Source organism: Budorcas taxicolor, chromosome 2 (genome assembly GCF_023091745.1).
Source record: "Budorcas taxicolor isolate Tak-1 chromosome 2, Takin1.1, whole genome shotgun sequence".
In the NCBI taxonomy this organism is placed as follows: domain Eukaryota; kingdom Metazoa; phylum Chordata; class Mammalia; order Artiodactyla; family Bovidae; genus Budorcas; species Budorcas taxicolor.
In genome coordinates, this window is record NC_068911.1 from 132340213 (window position 1) to 132362189 (window position 21977).

At 39.5% G+C, this 21977-nt stretch overlaps 1 protein-coding gene across 1 annotated transcript in view; it reads right to left on the reverse strand.

Moving 5' to 3' along the window:
* The window catches only part of SATB2 (SATB homeobox 2), a 195525-nt gene that overhangs the window by 10361 nt on the left and 163187 nt on the right, over positions 1–21977 (reverse strand). The window contains exon 9 of the mRNA XM_052635479.1: positions 21129–21326. Within this exon, the coding sequence (XP_052491439.1) occupies positions 21129–21326 (198 nt within the window). The remainder of the gene's footprint in view (positions 1–21128; positions 21327–21977) is intronic.

Consider the following 21977-nt stretch of genomic DNA (forward strand, 5'->3'; position numbering starts at 1 on the left):
AAAGAAGACCATGTCAAGAGAAATCAATACAAACAAGCAAAATGGTAGGAAGTCTGACATGGAAATATGTGTTCAATTTCATCCAGCCTTAGTCTGAGTTTCCTTTAATATTGTAACCAAGATGGCATTGGAACATCGTGTATGTTTTTAATGCAGTTTAATGATTGTTTCTCAAAATAAACACTTTGGTCAGAGATAAAAGCATAAAAACACTATGACACAATAATCTGTTAAAACAAACTTGGGGGTTTAGAGGAAGCATAGTTCTTAAAACAGCCTTTGGCTTATATCATTTCCTCTTTAGTAACAAATTGAGAACAACTATACCAACAACTTTGGTATGGTTTGGGTTAAAAAAAAAAATGTGTTGTAGTCCTTAATCTGACTATACTGAGTGGCCAGTCTGCAGACTCTAGAGGTAGCTGAGTGAGCTGCTTTTCTAATACAAGGAGATGAGCTGATAGCAAATTAAGCAGGGTCAAGATGAGGAGCTGTATCTCCATCAAATCGACTCCATGACACATAAAAAGCAAATCTCTCTCCTATTAGAATGCAAAAGAGATAAAACATAGGCATATACTGAACCTATAAGCAACGAAAACTTTTCCTTCATCAGCGTCACGATACATAGGTTTATTTGATAATTTAGGACCTAATATGACCAAAATCATTCCACAAACTGTTCATGGGATAATTCAGGAAGAGTAGATTCTTCAGGATGGTCCAGGCTACAACCTGTGTCTTTCTTCCTAGGAGAAATCATCCCTCAGCCCATCCACCCAAGCCCCATTTGCCTGACACCCATGACTGTTCATTTACCCCTGTTCCCTATACTTCTACCACCGTTCACAGTGTCATCTCAAAACACAAAACTCTGCCTAAAAATTAACAGGGAAGGCCTATCTTCTGAAGATCAGATTCAAGTTACAGGTAACGTTAAAGTGTCTTTGAAAGTGAAAATCGCTCAGTCGCGTCCAACTGTTTGTGACCCCATGGACTTATACAGTCCGTGAAATTCTCCAGGCCAGAATACTGACTGGGTAGCCTTTCCCTTCTCCAGGGGATCTTTCCAACACAGGGATTGAACCCAGGTCTCCTGCATTGCAGATGGATTCTTTAACAGCTGAGCCACCAGGGAAGTCTTAAAGACCTTATATTTGAGTGAAAATGAGTCAAGAGTAACAAGACATGACCAAAGCTGACAGTTACCTATGGTATTCTGATTTCTAAATGCCTGCATGGTGTGTTCATTGGTATAGCTGAGTGCCTTTTGCACCAACATGGATGAAAGAAGAGCTCTTAAGTTAAAGATAATGAAGAGTATAAAATGCTAGGATGAACTGAGTACCTGGAATTCATAATGTCATTAAAAGAACCAAACTAGAAATTCATGACACATCATCAATGGCAAAAGGGCAAGAGAGAAAGACGTGCAAAGGTTCAGAATAAGAACGATCTATTAGAATTATTAAACAGTGAATCCAGTTAGCTAAATAATTGTCAAGTGAAGTAAAATGTAAATCAAACGAAAACAACCTTTTGAAAAGGCAGTGATACCTGAACAGTGAGCTCTGGACTTTGAGTTTTTAAAACAGATTCAAGCTTAAAAGAATAGAATGCATTATTGAGCTCAGCTTTATTGCATTTCTCAGATATTACATTTTTTTAAAAAACAGATTGAAGGCTTGTGGCAACCCCACATTGTCAGATGATGGGTAGAATTTTTTAGCTATATTTTTAAATTAAGGTATGTACATTTTTTTAGACAAAATCCAAATGCATGCTTCATAGACTACAGTATGGTGTAAACATCATTTTCATACACACTGGGGAACCAAACAAATTTGTGGGACTCACTTTGTTGTGACATTTGCTTTATCATGGTGGTCTGGAACTGAACTGGCAATACCTCTGAGTTATGCTTGTACAGAAACTGTTTCAGGTAAAGAAATTTCATCTAACAAGTTTACTCAGAGCAGAGTTTCAATTACTTTTAAGTGAAAACATGTTAAGTTAGAGAAGGTAGAAAATAGATATATTTTACAAGAGCAGACATCATGTAGCCAGCCAAGAGCTCTATCAATGAAGACCTAAAATAATGATTCCTGAGGAAAAGTACTAGAGTCAAAATTCAAACCACTTTCATTCAAACCACTATATCTTACTATTTAGAAATCCGGTGACAAAAATAACTTGAAAACACCTATTGGTAAAGAATGACTTAGAAACAAAGAGGACATGGAGGAAAAGGATATGTACACTTTAAGTTAAAGGATCTCAATAAATTATATAGGCTTCTTGAACTAAAGCATCATCCTTCCTGATTTACACAGATTGTATGATGTGACTTGGGGATCATATGATTAATTTTAATTATTCAAATCCTACAGTTAGTATATACTTGAAGTGGTTCACTATCCTTTGGGCTAGTTTCTTAAAAATGATAACAAACTAATCTCACAGTAACAATGGATTCTGTTGTATTTATTCATCAGACGAGAAAACGCATACACAAAATTGAACTCTGATCTACATATTACAAATCCCTGTCTAACACATAACAAACATGGTCTTGCTGCTGTTAGCTGGAAAACACAAAAATTATTCTGTTTAAAAGCTTTGAACAAAAATTCACTTTAGTGTGAATAAACATCTTCCAATTAAAATATAAAAATAACACCAGAAGTGACAGAGGGGACTATTCAGTGTTTCCAGTTTATGATTAAAAGTGAAGACAAACAAGGAACAATTATATCATGGAGAAGCTCCTCTCCCAAATGTTAATTTTTAATTTTTACTTTTTCTATCTTTGGATATCATTAAAAAAATTATATACCCAATTCTGTCAAAATCTGCAGCAGAAGAAGGAGATTTTTATCCTGACAGAACTCAGCCAAGACTCAGCTTCAGATGAAAATTCCCCGTAACTGTAATGGCATGAGTGACACAGCAGTTACGCTGCATTCCAGCTTCTCAAAGAAGAGGGCTTAAACTATTTAAGGAAAAAGGGTGTTTAGATTAGATTCTTTACTTCAGGGCAGAAAGAAAAAAGAAGGTAATGCATGTATCTGAGGTCTCACATAGGGCTGTTTAGAATCCTATGATAGGCCACATTTTCTGTATGATTTTTACAGCTGGGGCACTCAGAAGTCAGAACAATCTGACAGTTATGGTTAGTGAAAGTATTAGATGTTCACCCATAAAACACTACCTCAGCATATTTTTGCTTTCTGGATGTAACCACTTAATAACAGGACTTGAGAAATCTGCACTGTGTGAATCAAACACATAAAAGTACAAATATTCCTTTTATAGAAAGCCAGTCTTAAGCAGTGCATTACAATCAACCACTCTGGTAAAAGACAAAGTATCTAGAATTACCATACCACGGACATAGTATGGTTTATTATATCGTAACGTCCAAACTGGGTAAACAAAGTCAAATGATCAAAGAAGCGTTTTCTCCTCAGACAGTGAGGTAAAAGCCACCCATCTAGAGAGTGTCAGCAAAGAGTCCTCGTGGCTTAGCAAAGAAAAGGTGTCAAAGGAGAGCTTATCAAATATAGCCCTTAGTTTTCAACTTCACTTAATTTCATCAGACTGGCTTCCTTGGTATTATTTTCTTTCAAGAAAAAAAAATATATGGAAAAATTAAATCATTTTTATTTAAGTAAAATAAATACTGAATGTGAAGTAAAACATCCAAAAGGTTAATTCTAGAGTATTCATTTAAATTTGAAACCACATTTAATTCATTATGAGGATAGTGGTTTTACATTCTCCACATTAATGATCTTATTAACAGTAACCAGGTATGGAGAAACTTCTGCTTCTAAAATTCGTGGTAAGTACACCAGGTGAGAGATGGAAAGCAGACAGGGTGACGCAGTCTTATTCAGACTGTGGTTTACTCAAGAAAATAAATCTTTGTCTCTCAGGGTACCAAGGATGGTCACTAGAAAGAGAAATCCCAGTTCCTGACTCCCTGGGGCAAAGTAACTGGATTGGCAATTCCTTTTCCCACAAGAAAGATTTCAGTTTCCAAGTTGCAGATGAACCATTATATCCCCACGAGACCAGTCATGCAGCATCCTTATCTACCCAGCTTCACAAAGCAAGTCCGATTTTGTCTCTGCGCCACGTTGCCTTGGCTTTTCTAAGCATATTTGCTTATCCTGTGTAGGTCGTCCTCAGAAACTAGAACTGTCAAGTCATTATACTTTCAAATGTGAAGCTGCTTAGGGGTGGATTTAATTTAATAGCTGAAAACTCAGTACAAAACAAACACACTTACAACTGACATTATCAGGGAATCAATCATTAACACTCTCGACTGGTGTTCCAAGACCCTCAAATTGCCCCAGCTATGATCTGAGAGTTCCCACTGACTCTTCCCCCGACCTGAACCTCCACATCTAGCCAATCCCACCTGCTGCTGATTATCCCTTTTAAATAGTTGCTGGGTTAATTTCCCCCTCTCCATCCTACTCTCACTGCTGTTATATAGACCTTTATAATCTCTTGCTTGAGTTAGTTTACTTCCCAACAGGCCTCCCTGCCACAGCCAACACGACGTCTTGCCAAGGTCTTCAAGGCCTCTCACGCATTCCGGAAAGCTGGGTGCCCTGTCTGCAACGTGTGCCCCAGCCCTGTCTGTGCTCCTCAACGCAGCCTTTCAGGCTGTGCTCCAGCTCCAGGCCTCACACCTGTACTGTAATCTCAATGCCTTTGCCTCCCCTGTCCCCTCTGTCTGGAAAGTGCCTCTAGTGAGGAATTCTGGAGGGGACCCAGAGCAGCACTACTTCCTGGAAGCCTTCTGGGTCCTCCAGCCCACCAGGATTTAGGTGTCATTCTTTTCTTTCTCTGAACTTACTTACATGCTGTAGTATCGTCATCTGTCCACATACCCATCTCTCCACAAATCTAAGAGTTCCTTAGAGTTAGATTCTGTGTTACATTCACACACTCTGCACTTAGCATAGGGTCAGGCACTGTGTTTTACATGAATAGTTGAAGCTTAAAATTCTTAAAACTTATCCTAAAATTTTCAGAATACATCTGTATTGGTAATAGCCATATCCAAGGTGTGTGCGAGCTCAGTCATGCTCAACTCTTTGCAGCCCCGTGAACTGTAGCCCACCAGGCTCCTCTATCCATGGGATTCTCCAGGCAAGAATACTGGAGCAGGTTGCCACTTGGTTCTCCAGGGGATCTTCCAGACCCAGGGATTGAACCTGCAAATCTTGCATCTCCTGCATTGGCAAGTGGATTTTTTACCACTAGCACCATCTGGGAAGCCCAATAGTCATATTGTGTTGCACTGTGCATTAGTCGTTCAGTCGTGTTTGACTCCTTGCAACCACATGGTCCACAGCCCGCCAGGCTCCTCTGTCCATGAGACTCTCCAGGCACAAATACTGGAGTGGGTTGCCATTTCCTACTCCAAGAGTCATATAATATAGACCAAAAAGTCTTCTGAGAAATTAGAACATGTCTAATAGCTGTAAGAGGGGAGAAAGTGGCAGTTCATGTAGGCTCTCATTAAAAAAATACACCTAGTACTGAGAAGGACTAAGTTATAATAGTTCACGGTAATTCATTAGATTCACAGACACACACATACTTTTCATAGAGCAATAACACTATTCAGTGGCTCAAGCAGTTCTCTAATTCCACCCCCAACTCTGAAATTATCTGATTGAAAATTATTGACATTTGGAGAAGTACATTTAGGGTCTCACAGTTGTCAGGGATAAAAACTGAAATATTCATCAGCTTGCTTCCTTCTCGCCCCTGCCCAGTCTCCAGAAATATTTCTACTATCAACAGCATTCAGAAGGCCTGCAACAGTTTCTATGACAAGAAAAGCTGCTGGAGGTAAAACAACAAATAACAATGAGAGAATCCATATAACACAAAGAAAGAAACCTTTAAGAAAATTAAATTATAAAAACTAGATGTTTGGTTAAAAAGGGATCCTATGTATCACAATAAAACCCCGAGACAGTAATGGCAGTGAAATGTGAATGGATGCTGCTTACCTACACAATGCTGGAGATTGTGTATGGAGAGCACTGTAGGTCTTTTCCAAAACAAATATTAAATGCCAAAATGATCATCCTTAGAGTAGAAAGGATGATGTTAACTTGTGTTTAAGAACCAACAAGGAAAGAAAAGTAACAAAATTAATTCAAGTATTTTTGCCTGCACTTTGAGCCAATCACTGCAGCTCCAACACCACACAGTCCAGAGTGAGTGAAGTCAATCGTTTCAAGTTAGGGCCAGAAACAGCCTTGGCTGCTCCGTGGCCACCTTTGTGGCTTATTTAGATTTTATTAAAACTCATTTGTTATTAATATGTGTTTTGTTTCCATGCAACTAAAACTAAATAAATCACGGAGAAGAAAAAAAAAATCCATGGAAAAAAAAAATCTAGAAACTAAATATAAGCCATCTGATTTATACTTATGGAAACCAAAAAAGCATTTTGGCATTAAAAAACATTTTCGTTTTAAGGTGCAATGCTTTTAAGGTATTATATAATTACTCTTACTGAGAGCACACTTTTTAGCTTTGTCAGATTCTCTGTTGGAATTATAATTCCAGACTGAGCAAAGAATTCTATCAAAACTCTATTATCATATTAAAACACTTGATCATGTGTTCCCTCAAGATTCCCAACTTTCTATTTCTGAGAAGAGAACAGATTTAATGAGATATTTTCAAAGTAGAGCTGGTAAAGGGAGTATTTACGAAAAGCACTGCCAAAAAGACAATTCATTTGGTAGACATAGAAAAGGCAAATTTTACCACATATACTGGAGCTATGGATATTAAATAATCATCTCTGAATAAACTCTATCAGTCAATATGGTCCTTTTGGTCTAAACTTGAAGACAGTATTGTATTCAGTATTGTCTAAAGGAAATCTTTAAGGTCAACCAGCAATTAACTGAAAGGTTTTCACTGAAAATCTTATTGACTACTTTCATATCAGACAGCTTCTTGGTTATTATACTTCATGGACTAAGTAGGTGCCAAGACATTAAACTGTCAATAATCTATTAATACTGGACTGTTCTGTTCACTTTCCCTGAATCTGCAGGCAAAGGTATTCAAGCCAAGGATCTGCTGAGAACTAATGCAAATTCACCAATCCGATATGGAAATCATATCTTTATTACCTCCCAGTTTAAGTGCCTAGGAGGATTGAAACATTATAAGAAAAACAGATAATAAATGTTTATTCAGATGAGTTAAATTATTTTTTTAAAGAAACTGCTGAAGGGATGGGGAATATGTCTTGGAATCTGACTTTTCTTCTAAGTCATATTTAACAGTTTCTAAATTGAATGTAATAAACACTTTACAAAGAGAAATCAGAAGTTATTTAAAGTGAGCCTCATAGGTCCCTGCCACTCAGCATCTGGAAAGCAGTTATACACGATGTGGGGGTTGGGGGGGGCAGAATTTTTAATGAATTTAATAGAGAAAAGCACTTTAATTAAATGCTGTCAGAGTGGATTGTATTAATGACTGTACACAGAGGAATTTAAAGCAGCCAAGTTTATTTAGCAAATAGAAGCTGGGCTTTCAAAGCCTGCAAGTATTTATGTTTCTGCCATTGCAGTACATCTAAAAGATGATGATGGTGCCAAATGAAACTGTTGAGTTATTAGATATGATTTTATTTATTGTGCATTATTAAAGTTTTCAAAGGCCTCAGGGGAATTAACTTCATTTTCAAAATGAAATACCACATCTGATCAGAAAGGGTTAAGAAATGTGAATACTGTCCCCCAGTTTTTCCTGGGCCCTGGAATTTTGATGCAGCTGAGTGGCTATGGGCACAACCTTCCCTAAGTTCACCCAGCCAGAATTCACATCATTGTACAGTACTGCAAACAAATCAATAACAATATTTCTTCTATGATTTCTTCTTCTGTTTCCCTCCCCACCCGGTGCTTTGCCACTAAACATAATTCACTCTCTTTCACATAGCAATAAGCTGAAAAAATGACCAAAGCTCCTAAAAATCTCCATGAAAATTTGGTTGCCATAACTTTTTAAATGAAAAACATGAGTAGCACAAACTTCTCCAAAGGAAAAGGTATCAAATGTTTGACTTGAGGAAAACAGAGAAAAATGGGTCTTCCTCAGTGTCTTCTACTCAGAGGTTGACCACAGAACAAACCTATTATTAATGATAATATTTTAAAAATAAACAAAGAATATGTGAGCCTTAATGCATGAAAGCTGTAAAAGATTGAAAAGCTGGTCTGGCTGGAAAATACTATGTGTGTGTCAAAATGATTTTCTCTACCGTTTATAAAAATGTAATTATCCATGATATGCTATTATCCATGATAGGCTACAAGGGTGAGGGATTTCAAGTAAATCCACTGGAAGCTAAGGATTCGCCTTTGGTCTTCATCCCTGACACCACCACGTCTGTGAGATCACAAACCTCTGCCATGACTTACCACATCCTTTTTGCAGTTATATATACTCTTTCGGGCTGTCTTTAGATTTTAATTTAAAACAGGAGGAAGGGGGAGGAGGGAAACGTGAGGACTGAAGCAAAAAACAAAACATAAAATCCAGCACCTATTTCCTTTCAAGAACAGAGTAATGATCACAAATGGAGACTTTCAACTTTCTAAATAAATAACCTAATTTTTAATCCTTCCCCTCTCCCCATCCCCCATCCAAGCTATTTATTAATATCGTATGTTTGATCTGTGTCTTTGTAGTTCTGGAACTTATAAGCAACTCTGCTTTCCCCATCTGTGCCAAGATGTTGCAGACTAGTCTTTGAAATGCTGCAAATGCAGATGAATGTGACATAAAATAAAAGCTGATTACAGGCACGTTCTACATGTGAGTAATGGCAACACAGAGGACGTTACATGTTCATAGAGTGTACTGGACAATGCTGCTTCAAATATGCAAACACAAAGAGACTATTGGAGTACAGGGTGCCATCCTTAGCATATCTATTTCTAGGCGCTCCAAATAAACGGGTTGATATCTTGCAAGTAAAGTGACAAGAAAACTTCTCCCTTGGTACATCAGTAGTTCTAAAATACAGATATATCAAAGAATCGTCAACTGATAGAACATACTGATGCATTTGATCCAGATTATGTTTTACAAGCAAAAGAATCCGTCAATTTGGTTCTCTCCTTTCATTACTAAGGAAACAACTGTATTAAAGTACTACACACACTGTTTGACTACTTTAGCTCTATCTCTTTGGGAGGTTTTCATTTCACATGTGGCACAAACTCAAATAAGGATTTCTCTCAAAAGTACTCCTAAAATTACACCTACATGGAAATGCTTGACATTTGTCGACCACAATTCCCTGTTTGCTCTTCTAGCACCACACTTATGAGTACACTGTTGACATGAATTGTCAAAAAAGCTGAAATGAGAAAAACTATATTTAAGAAACCATTTGCATGTATATATTGTACTTAAACAGTATATGCTCACTTTGGCACATTCTGTTCATTCAGATCGTAATAGAAATAGGAAGGCCTTTCCATATCCACATATATTTAAGCATTCATATCATAGATTTCAGCTCCCTAAGTTTAGAGTACTTTAAAAAAATAATTGACTCCTCATTTTGAAGTGCACTGTGAGGGTTCACTTCATCAAATCTAAGAAAGTACTCTATTAAAATAACTTCCCGTTTTCACCCAAATCTGTTGGGTGTTTGGCACCAGGGAATCCCAGACTATGAACTCATTATGTACATGGTTCTGATTCTGCAAAATGAATCTAACCAGATACTCAAGTTAGCCTTTTATACCACATACAGAAGGCAATACAAAGACAAGCGCCATGAACATGAAGAAACGGATTTAAACTAAAGGAAAGCATGAAGGGGAAAGAGTAGAAACAACTACTGCTTAAATATATAACTATTTTTGATGATTCAGACAGTAGACAATCTGTCTGCAATGTGGGAGACCTAGGTGTGATCCCTGGGTCAAGAAGATGCCCCGGAGAAGGGAATAGCTACCCACTCCAAGATCCTTGATGGAGAATTCCATGGACAGAGGCTACAATCCACAGGGTCACAGAACTGAACACAGCTGAGGTACTAACACTTACTTTGACACCTGAGTGAACAAGTGAGCTGCAATACCAATCAGCCATTCAGTTCTGGAAACACCTAACCTTTCTTTCATACAATGGTTTTTAGCATATCTTACTTATGAAAAGTAATTACATGGATATCCACAAGGCTTTAAAAAAAAATCTAACTGGAGTCTATTCAGTGTTATGCTGGTAAATATTTAACAACTGGCTCTCTAGAGAAAAAAAAGTCCCAACTGAATCATTTGCCAGTTCTTGTAGTGTGAATAAATTGACCAAGGCCAGTTCCATTCTACTAACAATGTTAAAACCAGCTTCCAAAATTCCTAAAAACATCAATTCCTGCTCACTGTGTAAGCTTACTCCAGTACACCCTGATCTGTTATAGAAAGTGATACTCATACCTCCTAGGCTTTCCAGACTTGGTCACTGGAATTCCTTCACCTGATCCAACTTACCTGTCATTTTCCCAGCCCCAGAGTGATCAGGATGACCTTGATGTGATACACAATTCCCTAAAAGATTCCATGTCAAAAGGTGAAGGGTTATATGATTTGCAGTGAATTCAATCTAGAAACAACTTGTGAGGAAATTGAACTTGTGACCTCAGAACTGTCAAATCTATCTAGTTTTCTTGATCTCCCATTTCTAGGGTTAAACCGAGTAATAATAAAATAAATGAATTTCAGAACTCTGGCAGTTTTCCTTTCATTGAAAGTAAGTTTGTCTATCATTACAAGGGGAAGTTCCAGACTTCGACTTAATAAAAATCAGCAGTAGTTTTCAGCTACATTAGATTTCCACACTAACCAGAAACATCTGAGAAGCCACAGTAGGTAGGTTTGGCTATGATAGTTTAAAACTCAGTGGCTGGCTTTCTCTTGTAATTGTCATAACCATCAGTCATGAGAAAATCAACTGTATCTCTCTGAGGCCATATAAGGTGTTCATAATTTGTTACTTTGTTGCTAATTTGTTTTTCTGAAATGCACTTAAACCTCCCAGGGGCAATGTATTTTATTTTTTGTTTTTTTCATTTGCATTAAAATCCTCAAGGATCAGGATTAAAATCCTGAGGATCAGAAATAGATGAACCAATTTACAGAATCAGTGTTTCAGATGGAGATCACCTAATCCATAACCTGCTGCTGCTAAGTCACTTCAGTTGTGTCCAACTCTGTGTGACCCCAGAGAACAGGCTCCCCCGTCCCTGGGATTCTCCAGGCAAGAACACTGGAGTGGGTTGCCATTTCCTTCTCCAATGCATGAGTTTACAAAACAGCAAAAGGAAACTCTAAAGGATAAAACTCCTGTCCAAAGTCACATGACCAGCCCTGTGACTGGAGTCAAGGTCACTTCCAGGCCCTTTTCTTTACTCTATCATCTTTTTTCCCATTTGGTCAAAGGTTCATTGAAAATAGAAATAGAAAGTGGCTTCTTTCTTTACAAGATGCTCTGGTTCCTGAAACAGTGAATAGAAAGGCTTGCATGTGTGCATGCTAAGTCGCTTCAGTTGTGTCTGACCCCTTGTGACCCTATGGACTGTAGCCCTCCAGGCTCCTCCGTCCATGGGATTCTCCAGGCAAGAATACTGGAGTGGGTTGCCATGCCCTCCTCCAGGGATCAAACCCACATCTCCTACACTGGGAGACGAGTTCTCTACTAGCGCCACCCAAGACAACTGAATAGGCTTATGGACTCTACTAAACCATAGTCCGAATTCTAGATTAAGGCAAGGCGGAGGGAAAATGAAGTCTGTTTAAAAACGTAATCTATGTGAGTAAAAGGGAAAGCTGCTCTATATATGTATGAAATTCTGTTTTATTTACTATTATATACATAGTGCCTAGACCAATACCTGGCACACTGAGGGAGCCCAACCAATATTTGTTGAATAAATAAGTAGCATCCCTGCAGTGGAAGCATATAGCCTTAACCCCTGGACCACAGGGAAGTCCCAGTTTTATCAGTTAATTTTAATCATCTTTACCAAAAGCCAGACTTTGCTAGATGCCTATAAATGTATAAAGAAAGGTATTTCCTTCTCACAGATGAAATATGACAAGGAACTTCATTAAAACAATGACACCTCAGTGTCTACAGTGTCTTCATTTAAGTTTATTGCTGTTTTTTTGTGGGTGAGAGAGAAGGCACAATGCATGTGGAAGGCACCGACTTAGTCTATTTTGCTTCCCTCAACTTGCTCCACATTGCTCATATTTAATCAGTTTTCCCAGACACAAAATTTATTAGCTAATGCCCTAAATTCTTTCAGCTTGAAAAAAAGTGTTTCAGATTACTGAAAAAAAGAAGAGTGCAAGGAAAGAAGAAAGTAGAGAAGGAGGAAGAAAATAGCCACACTGAGTTGGCTAACAGAACAATGGCAAGAAGATACACTAACAATTCCATAGCAATATGCTGATCCATTTTTTTAAAGACAACTAAGCTTTATGTTCAAAAATATTACGTTTAGTATCATTTTCCTATCAGAACATCAAGAAAAGGCCAAGGTGCTAAAGGTTTTATAATGTTCCTATCTTTATTTAATTTCAGCAGAAGGAAAAGAATATGACAATGTACATGAGGAGTACCCTGCTGTCCCTAAACCTTTAAAAATTGGCATCAGTTCAGTTCAGTTCAGTCGCTCAGTCGTGTCCAACTCTTTGCAACCCCATGAATCGCAGCACGCCAGGCCTCCCTGTCCATCACCATCTCCCAGAGTTCACTCAAGACTCACGTCCATCGAGTCAGTGATGCCATCCAGCCATCTCATCCTCTGTTGTCCCCTTCTCCTCCTGCCCCCAATCTCTCAAATAGCCATAAAGAAATGTAATTTATATTAGCGATGTTAGTGGTTTCCAAGCACTGAGCAGTGCAGAAGCTTCCATCAGTGAGAACTACTGGTCCTGATGTAAGTAACAGCTAATCCTGCTTCTTCCCTTCATCCACAGAGTAGCACTAGGCAAAGCACCTTCTACTCAGTTTTAGGAGCTGAAAAACAAGGGGTCTACCAGTAACCCACAGCAGGACCTGAAGAGATTGTACTGCCTCTTGAAAATGCAATTAGACTATTATTTAAGGAACACAACAATTATGGAAAAGCAAGTTGCTCAGGAAAACAGGGTTCTTTGTGCTCCCCGGGACAGGAAAAGCCTGGGAGAAGTGGAACCCAGCTGCCTGACATTTCACTTCCAACCAGTAGCTAACCCTAGATTTTTACTTTGGAAGGTGGTGTGTTGTGAAATTTTCATCACTCATAGGGCGAGTTCTGCTCAGCAAAAACACTGGAACAACCCCATGAAGAATGAGAAGTAGAAGGCTAACTCCAACTATTAAAACAATAAACCTAGCAAATCAGTGACCCCAATTTAAAGCAGTAAATAGAGAGACCCAGAACAGATTACTATAAAATTTTAATTCCTATCTGGATCTATAACACACTGCCTGAAAGCATGGCCATCCATGATAAATGTTAGAAAAATTATACTGAACTATAAAGGCATTACACTTTGGATACACACAAACTTGAAATCGCTCTTAGGTATTGGATTCCTACTGCTTACATGTCCACAGCACTTTTTATATTGAACAAGTCACATAAATCTCTTTTGACATGAGAATTTTATATTAGACTTGTTAATCATATCTGCTACTATCTACCGTGATAGATGCAGGACTACTAAACGGCCTTAACTTTCCAGCCCAAGGACAGACCATTCACAGGTTACCTGCAGATGGTGCGCAGCCAGCTAGCTTTCCATTCCCCATTCTCCTGGAGCTTATTCTAACCATGTGCCCAACAAAGCTCTTCCTCTAAAATGCAGTGACCTCCAAATTGAGCATTCACATTACTGGTTGGGAATTAAGTGTCAAGAAAGTTTGCCTTCATGGGGATAAGGTGGGCCAGTCAATTTCTCTCTTACAAGAATCTAAAGTTGTAAATAAGGAGTGGATAACTTAAGCTGGATTTGATAAAAGCATACAGAAAAGTTGTGACGTAGAGCAGAGGTGGTGGGCAGGCCAAGGCTTTGGGAAGCTTGGAATTACAGTTCAAAGATGCTATGAGTAGTAAGCAGAAGTCATGTGGTAGAGAAGATATCGAGCAAAAGGTAAGTAAGATAATAGAAGAAAGGAAACGATGAGAGCAGGAAGAAGCTGGCAATGGAAGAAGATATGTTATACCCAGGATAGCAAAGCAGAGGGTGAATCCATGAACTACACAAATTCCAAGTCCCAGGTTCAGAGAAACCTACAAATATTCATAGTGCTACAGGTGGGTTTTCATCAAGTTCTATCTCCCTCAATTTCTTTTCATATATATCCAATATTTAAGCTGGAATTTCTATGTTGTGTCCAAAAAATACTTTAAGAAACTTTAAAATTTAAAAAGTAGACAAACAACTTGCTGAAATCTCTAAAGAAAGCAAAGCCACAGCTAACGTCCAATCTACCAGGTACCAACTTTAAGGAAATTATTCAACTGTTCGACATTACCACCATGAGAAACCTGTTCGCTATACTTTGGAAGAAGCTGAACCTGAGACATAAATGTCTATGTTCTAGAATAAAGAGTTCATTCTAAACAACCTCTAAATCTTTCTATATTCCCAGTGACAAATTTAAAAGTTTGGATGTGCTGAAAGGCTAACTAGTAACAAAGAAATGAAGAACCTCTCCAAGTTAAATAAATGCCTGCAGGATAACATTATGTGAATATGGAAAAGGCTAGCGTGGCTCTCGACTCATGGTCAGGGACTCTCCAAGTTTACCCCAGTGAGGACTTCCTTATACCCAACTGCTGTAATCTTTCATCTAAAACGGCAAGCATCTCTCTGCACATTTCCTCATAACTCAGGTAGAGTTTCAAACCTCTAGAGCCATATTCACACAGCAGGTTTTGAAGAAGAGCTTGGAATGAATCCAAGATGGGAGAGATTCTAGTAACCTGGTCAAAGAATTTGCAAACATCCTTAATTAATTAATTAGCTTATTTATTTTCTTATGCACTGTCCTTCTGAAAGCAAATTTACAAATCAAAATATACCTACAGCTTGGACTTCCTTGGCAGGCCAGTGGTTAAGACTCCGTTTTCATTGCGGGGGGCATGGGTTAGATCCCTGGTCTGGGAACTAAGATCCTACACACCGCATGGTGCAGCCAAAAGATTGAAAAAATCAAAAACAAATAAAACCTACAGCTGAGGCAAAAAGGCATGATCAAATTCTCAGTGCTTAATCAGAGACTTCAAGTATCCTTAAACTTTGCAATGAGAGTCACATTTCAAAGCTATCTCAAAAATGCCAGAGAAGCTTAATGAAAAGTGAAATTTTCAGTCACATCAGTTCCTTGACATCACACCAAGGAGCACTGAATACTCTATAAAAAAGAAGCTAACAAAACTAGATCTGTTCAGTAGAATGATGGATGTACATAAACAGCTTTGCCTAATATCTAATAGCAAGTATTTGGAAAAGGCTGGCTGCTGCATGTTTAGCAGTTCTTTCTAGTTCAGAGGAAAAAGTCAAACACCGAAGGTAGACAAATGAAGATTCAAGGTCCCACTTTGAGCAGGTTACTAAACTTCTCTAAGCTTCAGTGTCTCACATGTGAAAGTAGATAACCTACCCCCCGCCCTCAACCTTGATGGGGTTTCTATACAGGTTTCTTAGCCCTAGCACTATCAAAAGTGTAGAACAGATACATCTTTGTTTAGAGGGTAGGGGAAGTTGCTGTCTGCATTATGGGACATTTGACAGCATCCCTGGCCTCCACCCAGCAGATGCCAGTAGCATCCCCAGGTTATAATAATCAAAAATATCTCCAGACATTGCCAGATATCCATGAGGGCAAAGTCAGCACTGGTTGACATTAGCACAAGGATTCAATAGCTGAGAAAATACTGAGAATCCCCTGAGTGGGCAGCAACCCAGACGAGCCAAGGTATGAGGCTGGAGTCGGCTGTCCTCCACCAGGTCTCACATTCTTACTCAGCGTACGGCATGGAATTTTAAAACAAGGACTTGTCAGGAAACCACATAGCAGCAAGCTCAGAATTCCTGAACTTACAAAATAACCCCTGGAAACACTGTGGTGGAAATATAATAAAACAATAAAGCACAAACTACACAGACACGAACAATTTGGCAAATGCTCTCCAATCAGCCCCACTCAGTGACCTAGTCATAACATGAGCAATGTCCTTTCTTCTCTGCTGCATTAAGGGAGAAGTGTGGTCAGAGGGAAGACTGGATGCCAAAAGCGCCTGTGTTTTCATTCAGCTGGCGATTCTGGCTGCAGGCAAGGCCCTCCGTCTTTGCTCCAGTTTTTCCAATTGTAAAATAGGGCTGGTAATAATGAATACCCTGGCCTAACTAGTTTTTGATTCTAAGGTGAGCATATCCATTCCCTATAGGGCCTCAGGTTGTAATAACCACTAGGGGGAATATCGCTACAACCACAAGAAATAATTTTGTCTCCAATCTTTTGGTGTGGAAAAAAAAGGAATTTATTTTATCTTTTTCATGGAATGTTTTCGTTTGCCATACCATCTCATTTCATCTATGTTGGTCTTTGTGCTATCCATACATGAACTATAAGCATTATGTATGTTAGCATTTCGCAACATTTTTCACTATTCCCCACAGGAGCCTTTTTAGGCATTTTTTCCTAATCATCTCCCCACCGCGTCATGAAATTTTAATACCAGGTATACAGAACATCTCTTTATGTACTATGTCCCTTTGGAGAGCAATAAACAATTGTAAACTGAAGACTTTTATCCACCCCAAGAATCAATTTTTACTCCCTGGGGCAATGCTGCCTCCACTGAAAGGCCGTAAGTGTAGGTGACTCTAGTTTATAAAGTGTATTCAGAGACTGGAAGGTCACCTTCTAGACAACAGGAACTTAAATGGGGGTTTCAAAAAAGAATGCCAACAAGAAAACTGGAGAAATCAGATAACTCCATACGACATCAAATCTATATCGCTGGAGAGATCTGAATTTCTAAGGAAAAAAATCTTGTTCTCCCAGGACCCCCAAGTCTCTGGGGCTGACTATACCCCTCAATGGCCCCAAGCCCAACTATAACCTAGGTTCGTCCCAGAAGGGAAATTCCATCAAATATGCATTTCAAGAGACTCTGAGGTGTTAGAATTAGAAAAATAAATGGCGCACAATGGCTACCATGAAAGAACCACAGGGCAAGGCATGTGTGGCTTTAGGACTCTTGGGGCAAGCAGGCCTCACAGGGACACGGTGATGGGACAGGAGCAGCCTAAATGAACAAAGTGAATTGGATGTGCGTGCATGGCAAGACAGCGTGTGGGCTGTGGGGCCTGTGCAGCAGGATAGAGACTGCTATCCTGTGTGTGCCCAGAATGGAGACCACCAGCTCCAGCCATGTGGCCCACTGGGTCAGATCTCCTGAATTTCTGGATTGTGAAATCTGGATTTCGAAGTGAAATTTCTCAACTTCTAAATGGGGGCTTGAATTTTTAAAAATCTTTCATAGGCTTAAAAAAAGAAACACATCTGCATGCAATATAAGACTACCAATTAGTAAACTATTTGCAAACAAAAGGCAAGAAAAATTTCCTCCTTTCCTGAAGGAAAGAGGCTCTGACTCTAAGGGACTTCACAGAATTCACTGAATGGGGAGGGGCTTATTCCAAGCTTCTTCTTTTATCCAATACATCTGTGGAGCCCTAATTCGACAGACTCCTCTAGTGGGTAATTATGTACAAAGGTCACTACTTCATATCTTTATAATTTAAGAAAAACTGGGGAATAGTGTACCCTAACTACTTAAAGAAATTTAGATGGCACTCTTCCATAACCACAAGTAGGGTGGATTTCTGTGTGCATTTTAATATGCTGCATAATCAGAGACTCTTAATAATCCCTGATTTCACTCATACTTAACAATTTAATAGCAGTGCATTTTCTGCCTAATTAGACAAAATGCAACATCACCTAATACTACCAATGTACAAATTTTTTAATCCCTAAAATGTGTAAGCAATTATGTTTCTCTAAAATTTTAATTGATACAAGGGCACCAGTGAATCTCAACCCTGAATCCAATGGCTTAACTTTTGGACAATCACAGACACTTTTTAGTAGTCTGGAATCTTTCTGAATACAATCTGTCCAAAGTCATGGTAGCTGTGCTAAATTTATTCTCCAGTTTCAAGAGTTCTGTTGTCTAGTTCAAGTTCTCTTCATTTTTCCTACCACGACTGTAATAAACAATTAATCAAGTGCTTTCTATTTTGCCACAAAACATGAATGCAGTATTGAAAGCAGTGTCACTGAGACAGAAATCTCACACACACACACACACACACATACACACACACACACACACACACTGATATATTGAAGAGTTCTACAGTTATGAGATCAAGGTCAACGGCTAAGAAAAAGTCAATGTAGAAAAAATTACCTTATTTGTAAACTCTTTATCTAAGAGCTGAGTGATAGGAATAACGTTTTATAAAATAAGTGAATTATCTTAGCGACATCAGAAGTTAATGTTAATAGCCACAATGTGCTTAAAACTGAAGGAAAATTGCAGACCGACTCTTTCTTAGCCATTAAATGTTGTTAGCACACTCTAGTTCTGATACACTAGCATAAAAGGGAATAAAACTCACAAATAGATTGGCTGTCTGCTTCTAAGATTTACTTGACTCAGACTGGTCAGTTAAAATACAAAATATGATGCTAAATATCCCTTCTAGCTACCTAAACACAGGGACCTCTAAGGATGAGAATTTCCAGACAGGAAGAGTAGAGACAGGAATATGCAGGAACCATCATCCAAATGAAGGGAGGTCCTCATTTTAATGGAGAATAGGTATTACTTTTCTTATCCCAAACTTCTCCAAATTTTCAACTTTGCCATCATCCTATGATAAAATAGAAATGCTACTAATGTTTATAATAAATCAATTTTTCACTTCTATTCGGGAAGATGCCCTAAAGGAGGGCATGGTAACCCACTCCAGTGTTCTTGCCTGGAGAATCCCCATGGACAGAGGAGCCTTTTACCTTGCCTGGATTGACTAAGATAGACTCTGAATGAAAAGTCCACACAAAGTGAGTGGTTTCCTGAAGCTGGTCATAGGTTCAACACAGAAGTTTGAATCAGTTCACATTAAAATGAGAAAAATAAGGGTGATGGTGAGTTTTTCATATGATTAAATGTATACATTTGTAAGATCTTTTGCCTGAAGCTATCCTTTTCATTAATTTGTTATTTAATGAGTATTTATTGTATAAATATATGAATAATAAATAGGAGTATCCCTTGAATTTTTTGAATAAATTTATTTTCTAAAATAAAAGGTAGGTAATTATGATGGGCCCCTTTTTAATTTCAACTGAATCTCAAAATCTACAAACCACTGCTCCATGTGACTCAGCAAGCTGGAATAATCATCTCTTAGGGAAGTGCCCTGGTGTTTGGACAAGGCCCCAGCAGGAAAGGACAGTGGAGGGAAGGGAGAGGCTGGTCCTGAACAGTAAGACCTGGGGATCATCTCTGGGGAATGAGTCACTCACACACTAGTCAAGAGCCAGGAGAACTGGCTCTGCCACTTATTAACCAGGTACCCCTTGTGACCACCCTTCTCTGAGTGTACTGTGGATATTAGAAGAGGTTCCTGCAGGTGCTTGTAGCTTTGTGAACTCACGAGTCTAATGATCCGGGCAGCTCATTCTGTGACTTTGGAAAGTGACCAATGAGAGCACAAGAGCACTGACTGAGATGTCAATATTTGGAGGCCAAGTGACTTAATGGCTCCAGTGGCTTCTGGCTTCTTCCCCAGGCATGTGAGGGTGGAGCAAGGGGAAAGGAGACAGGAGGCCTCAGGCAGAGCATTTCAGAACCGCATCCTTCACACCTCTCTCATGCTATCTGATCAAGACACCACACCCCACCCTTCCTTCACCCTCATCTTCCTTCACACCTGCCTCAATTGTCCCCTTCCTGCTACACGCAAGGAGATGCAGGTGATCCTCTTTCACGGCAGTTGGGACTGATGGCATTGAGCAGGAGGACAAATCTCACAGTCTACCCAAACACTTTGTGGCACAACTCAAAGGGGAGAAACCATAGAAACCCTCACTGATATTTCTTCCCCAAAGTAACTGATTTTAGATAACAGCAAGGCTCAGCAGCTAAACTCTGTGACTCTCAGATAGAATATAATTTATCTCAATGAGACTAAAATCTAAGCAAACAAAACATGCAAACCAATGAAGGTAGATTTCTAAAAGAGAGGAAACCGAAGACAGCAGGAACTCACCTAAAAACACTAAGAGTCTATCACAACTTCTCTCAGGCTCAGCTGAGCTCAGTGGTATTCCCTAGCTCATGTGGATATTTCTCTCAGCCTAATGAAACATTTCTTGAGGAATTTTGATTCAATTCATTGGCTGTTTCAGAGTTTTTTTTCCTTTAGAAAGTGCACTGATGGAAACTATGATTTCTAATTAGGAGATTTAATTCTTCACCAGCGCTCTGGCGTCACAATCCCACAAGTATCAATAAAATACTCCCAGGAAGTGTGAAGTGTTAGTCGATCAGTCATGTCCGACTCTTTGTGACCCCATGGAATGTAGCCCACAAGGCTCCTCTGTCCATGGACTTCTCCAGGCAAGAATACTGGAATAGGTAGCCATGCCATTCTCCAGGGGATCTTCCCAACCTGGGGATCCAACTCGGGTCTCTGGCACTGCAGGCCGATTCTTCACTGTCTGAGTCAGAGTAGCTGCCTTTGGATTTGACTTCTCGGTCACAGGTGTGTTTGTATGTGTGAGAGAGAGAGAGAACGTGTGCACATGCACATATACACGCTATGCCCACGCTATGTGAGAACAGGGCTCTCTGTTTTGGGGGACATGGAATGAGATCCCTTCCGAGGGCAGGTGACATGGTCTGCCCCTTTGACCTTCAACAGCTGCCGGCACCGAGAGCCCTGTCCAGGTTAAGGGGAGAAGGGGACGCCCACCTGCACTGGCTCCGGGGGAAGCTGAACCACGTGCTGCATGCGCTCGCTGTGATGGTGCCTTGATTCCTCTTCATAAATCACATCCCTCTCATGCTGGGGAAGGTTCAGGAAACGGCGGATGGTACAGAGGTTCTCCCAGAGAGTGCGATTTTCTGGGCTGGGGTTCTCCTTCCAGCGGAGCAGTTCACACAGCCAGCCCTAGAAGCAGAGAAGGCCACTGAATGAACCTGTAGAGCGCACAGCCACAGAGGGGGCTTGAGTGCAGTCAAGCACCGTACCGGCTTATCATATTTTTACAACAAAGCGGTTCCCACCAAACTGGGGAGACACTGAAACAGCCTGGAAACTCTGAAAACCAACAAAGGACCACACATATAGTTACACCAATACCTGAGAATCTTCAGTCTTGTTAATTGCCTTATCCCCCTTCCTACTGAATACATTCTCAATTAATTTACAGTCCCTTTGTACAAGAAACTCAAGGACGCGTGTAGCTCTCCAATTCTTAGCAAAAGTCATTCATGTTAGTCAGCTACAAATTTTAAAATTACCCACCCAGTTGGATAGTACTCCATTCCAAGAGAAAAATGAAAATGAACAAATATGTATTACAAAATGGCAAATTCTGAAGAGGAAATACCTAGGTATAAACAGAAATAGAAATGTTTCCTCTCTAGGGAGGAAATATTCTCACAAAGATCAATAACTCCTCTGTAACACTCTTCGCTAGAATGAGAAAAGTGTATATATGCTCAACCTCTGAATGCCTTGGGCTCCAGGCCCTTGTAACCATCACCTTCCTGCCTCAGCCACACCTGCAGGAAGGTAAGCAGTTGGATGGGTCACACC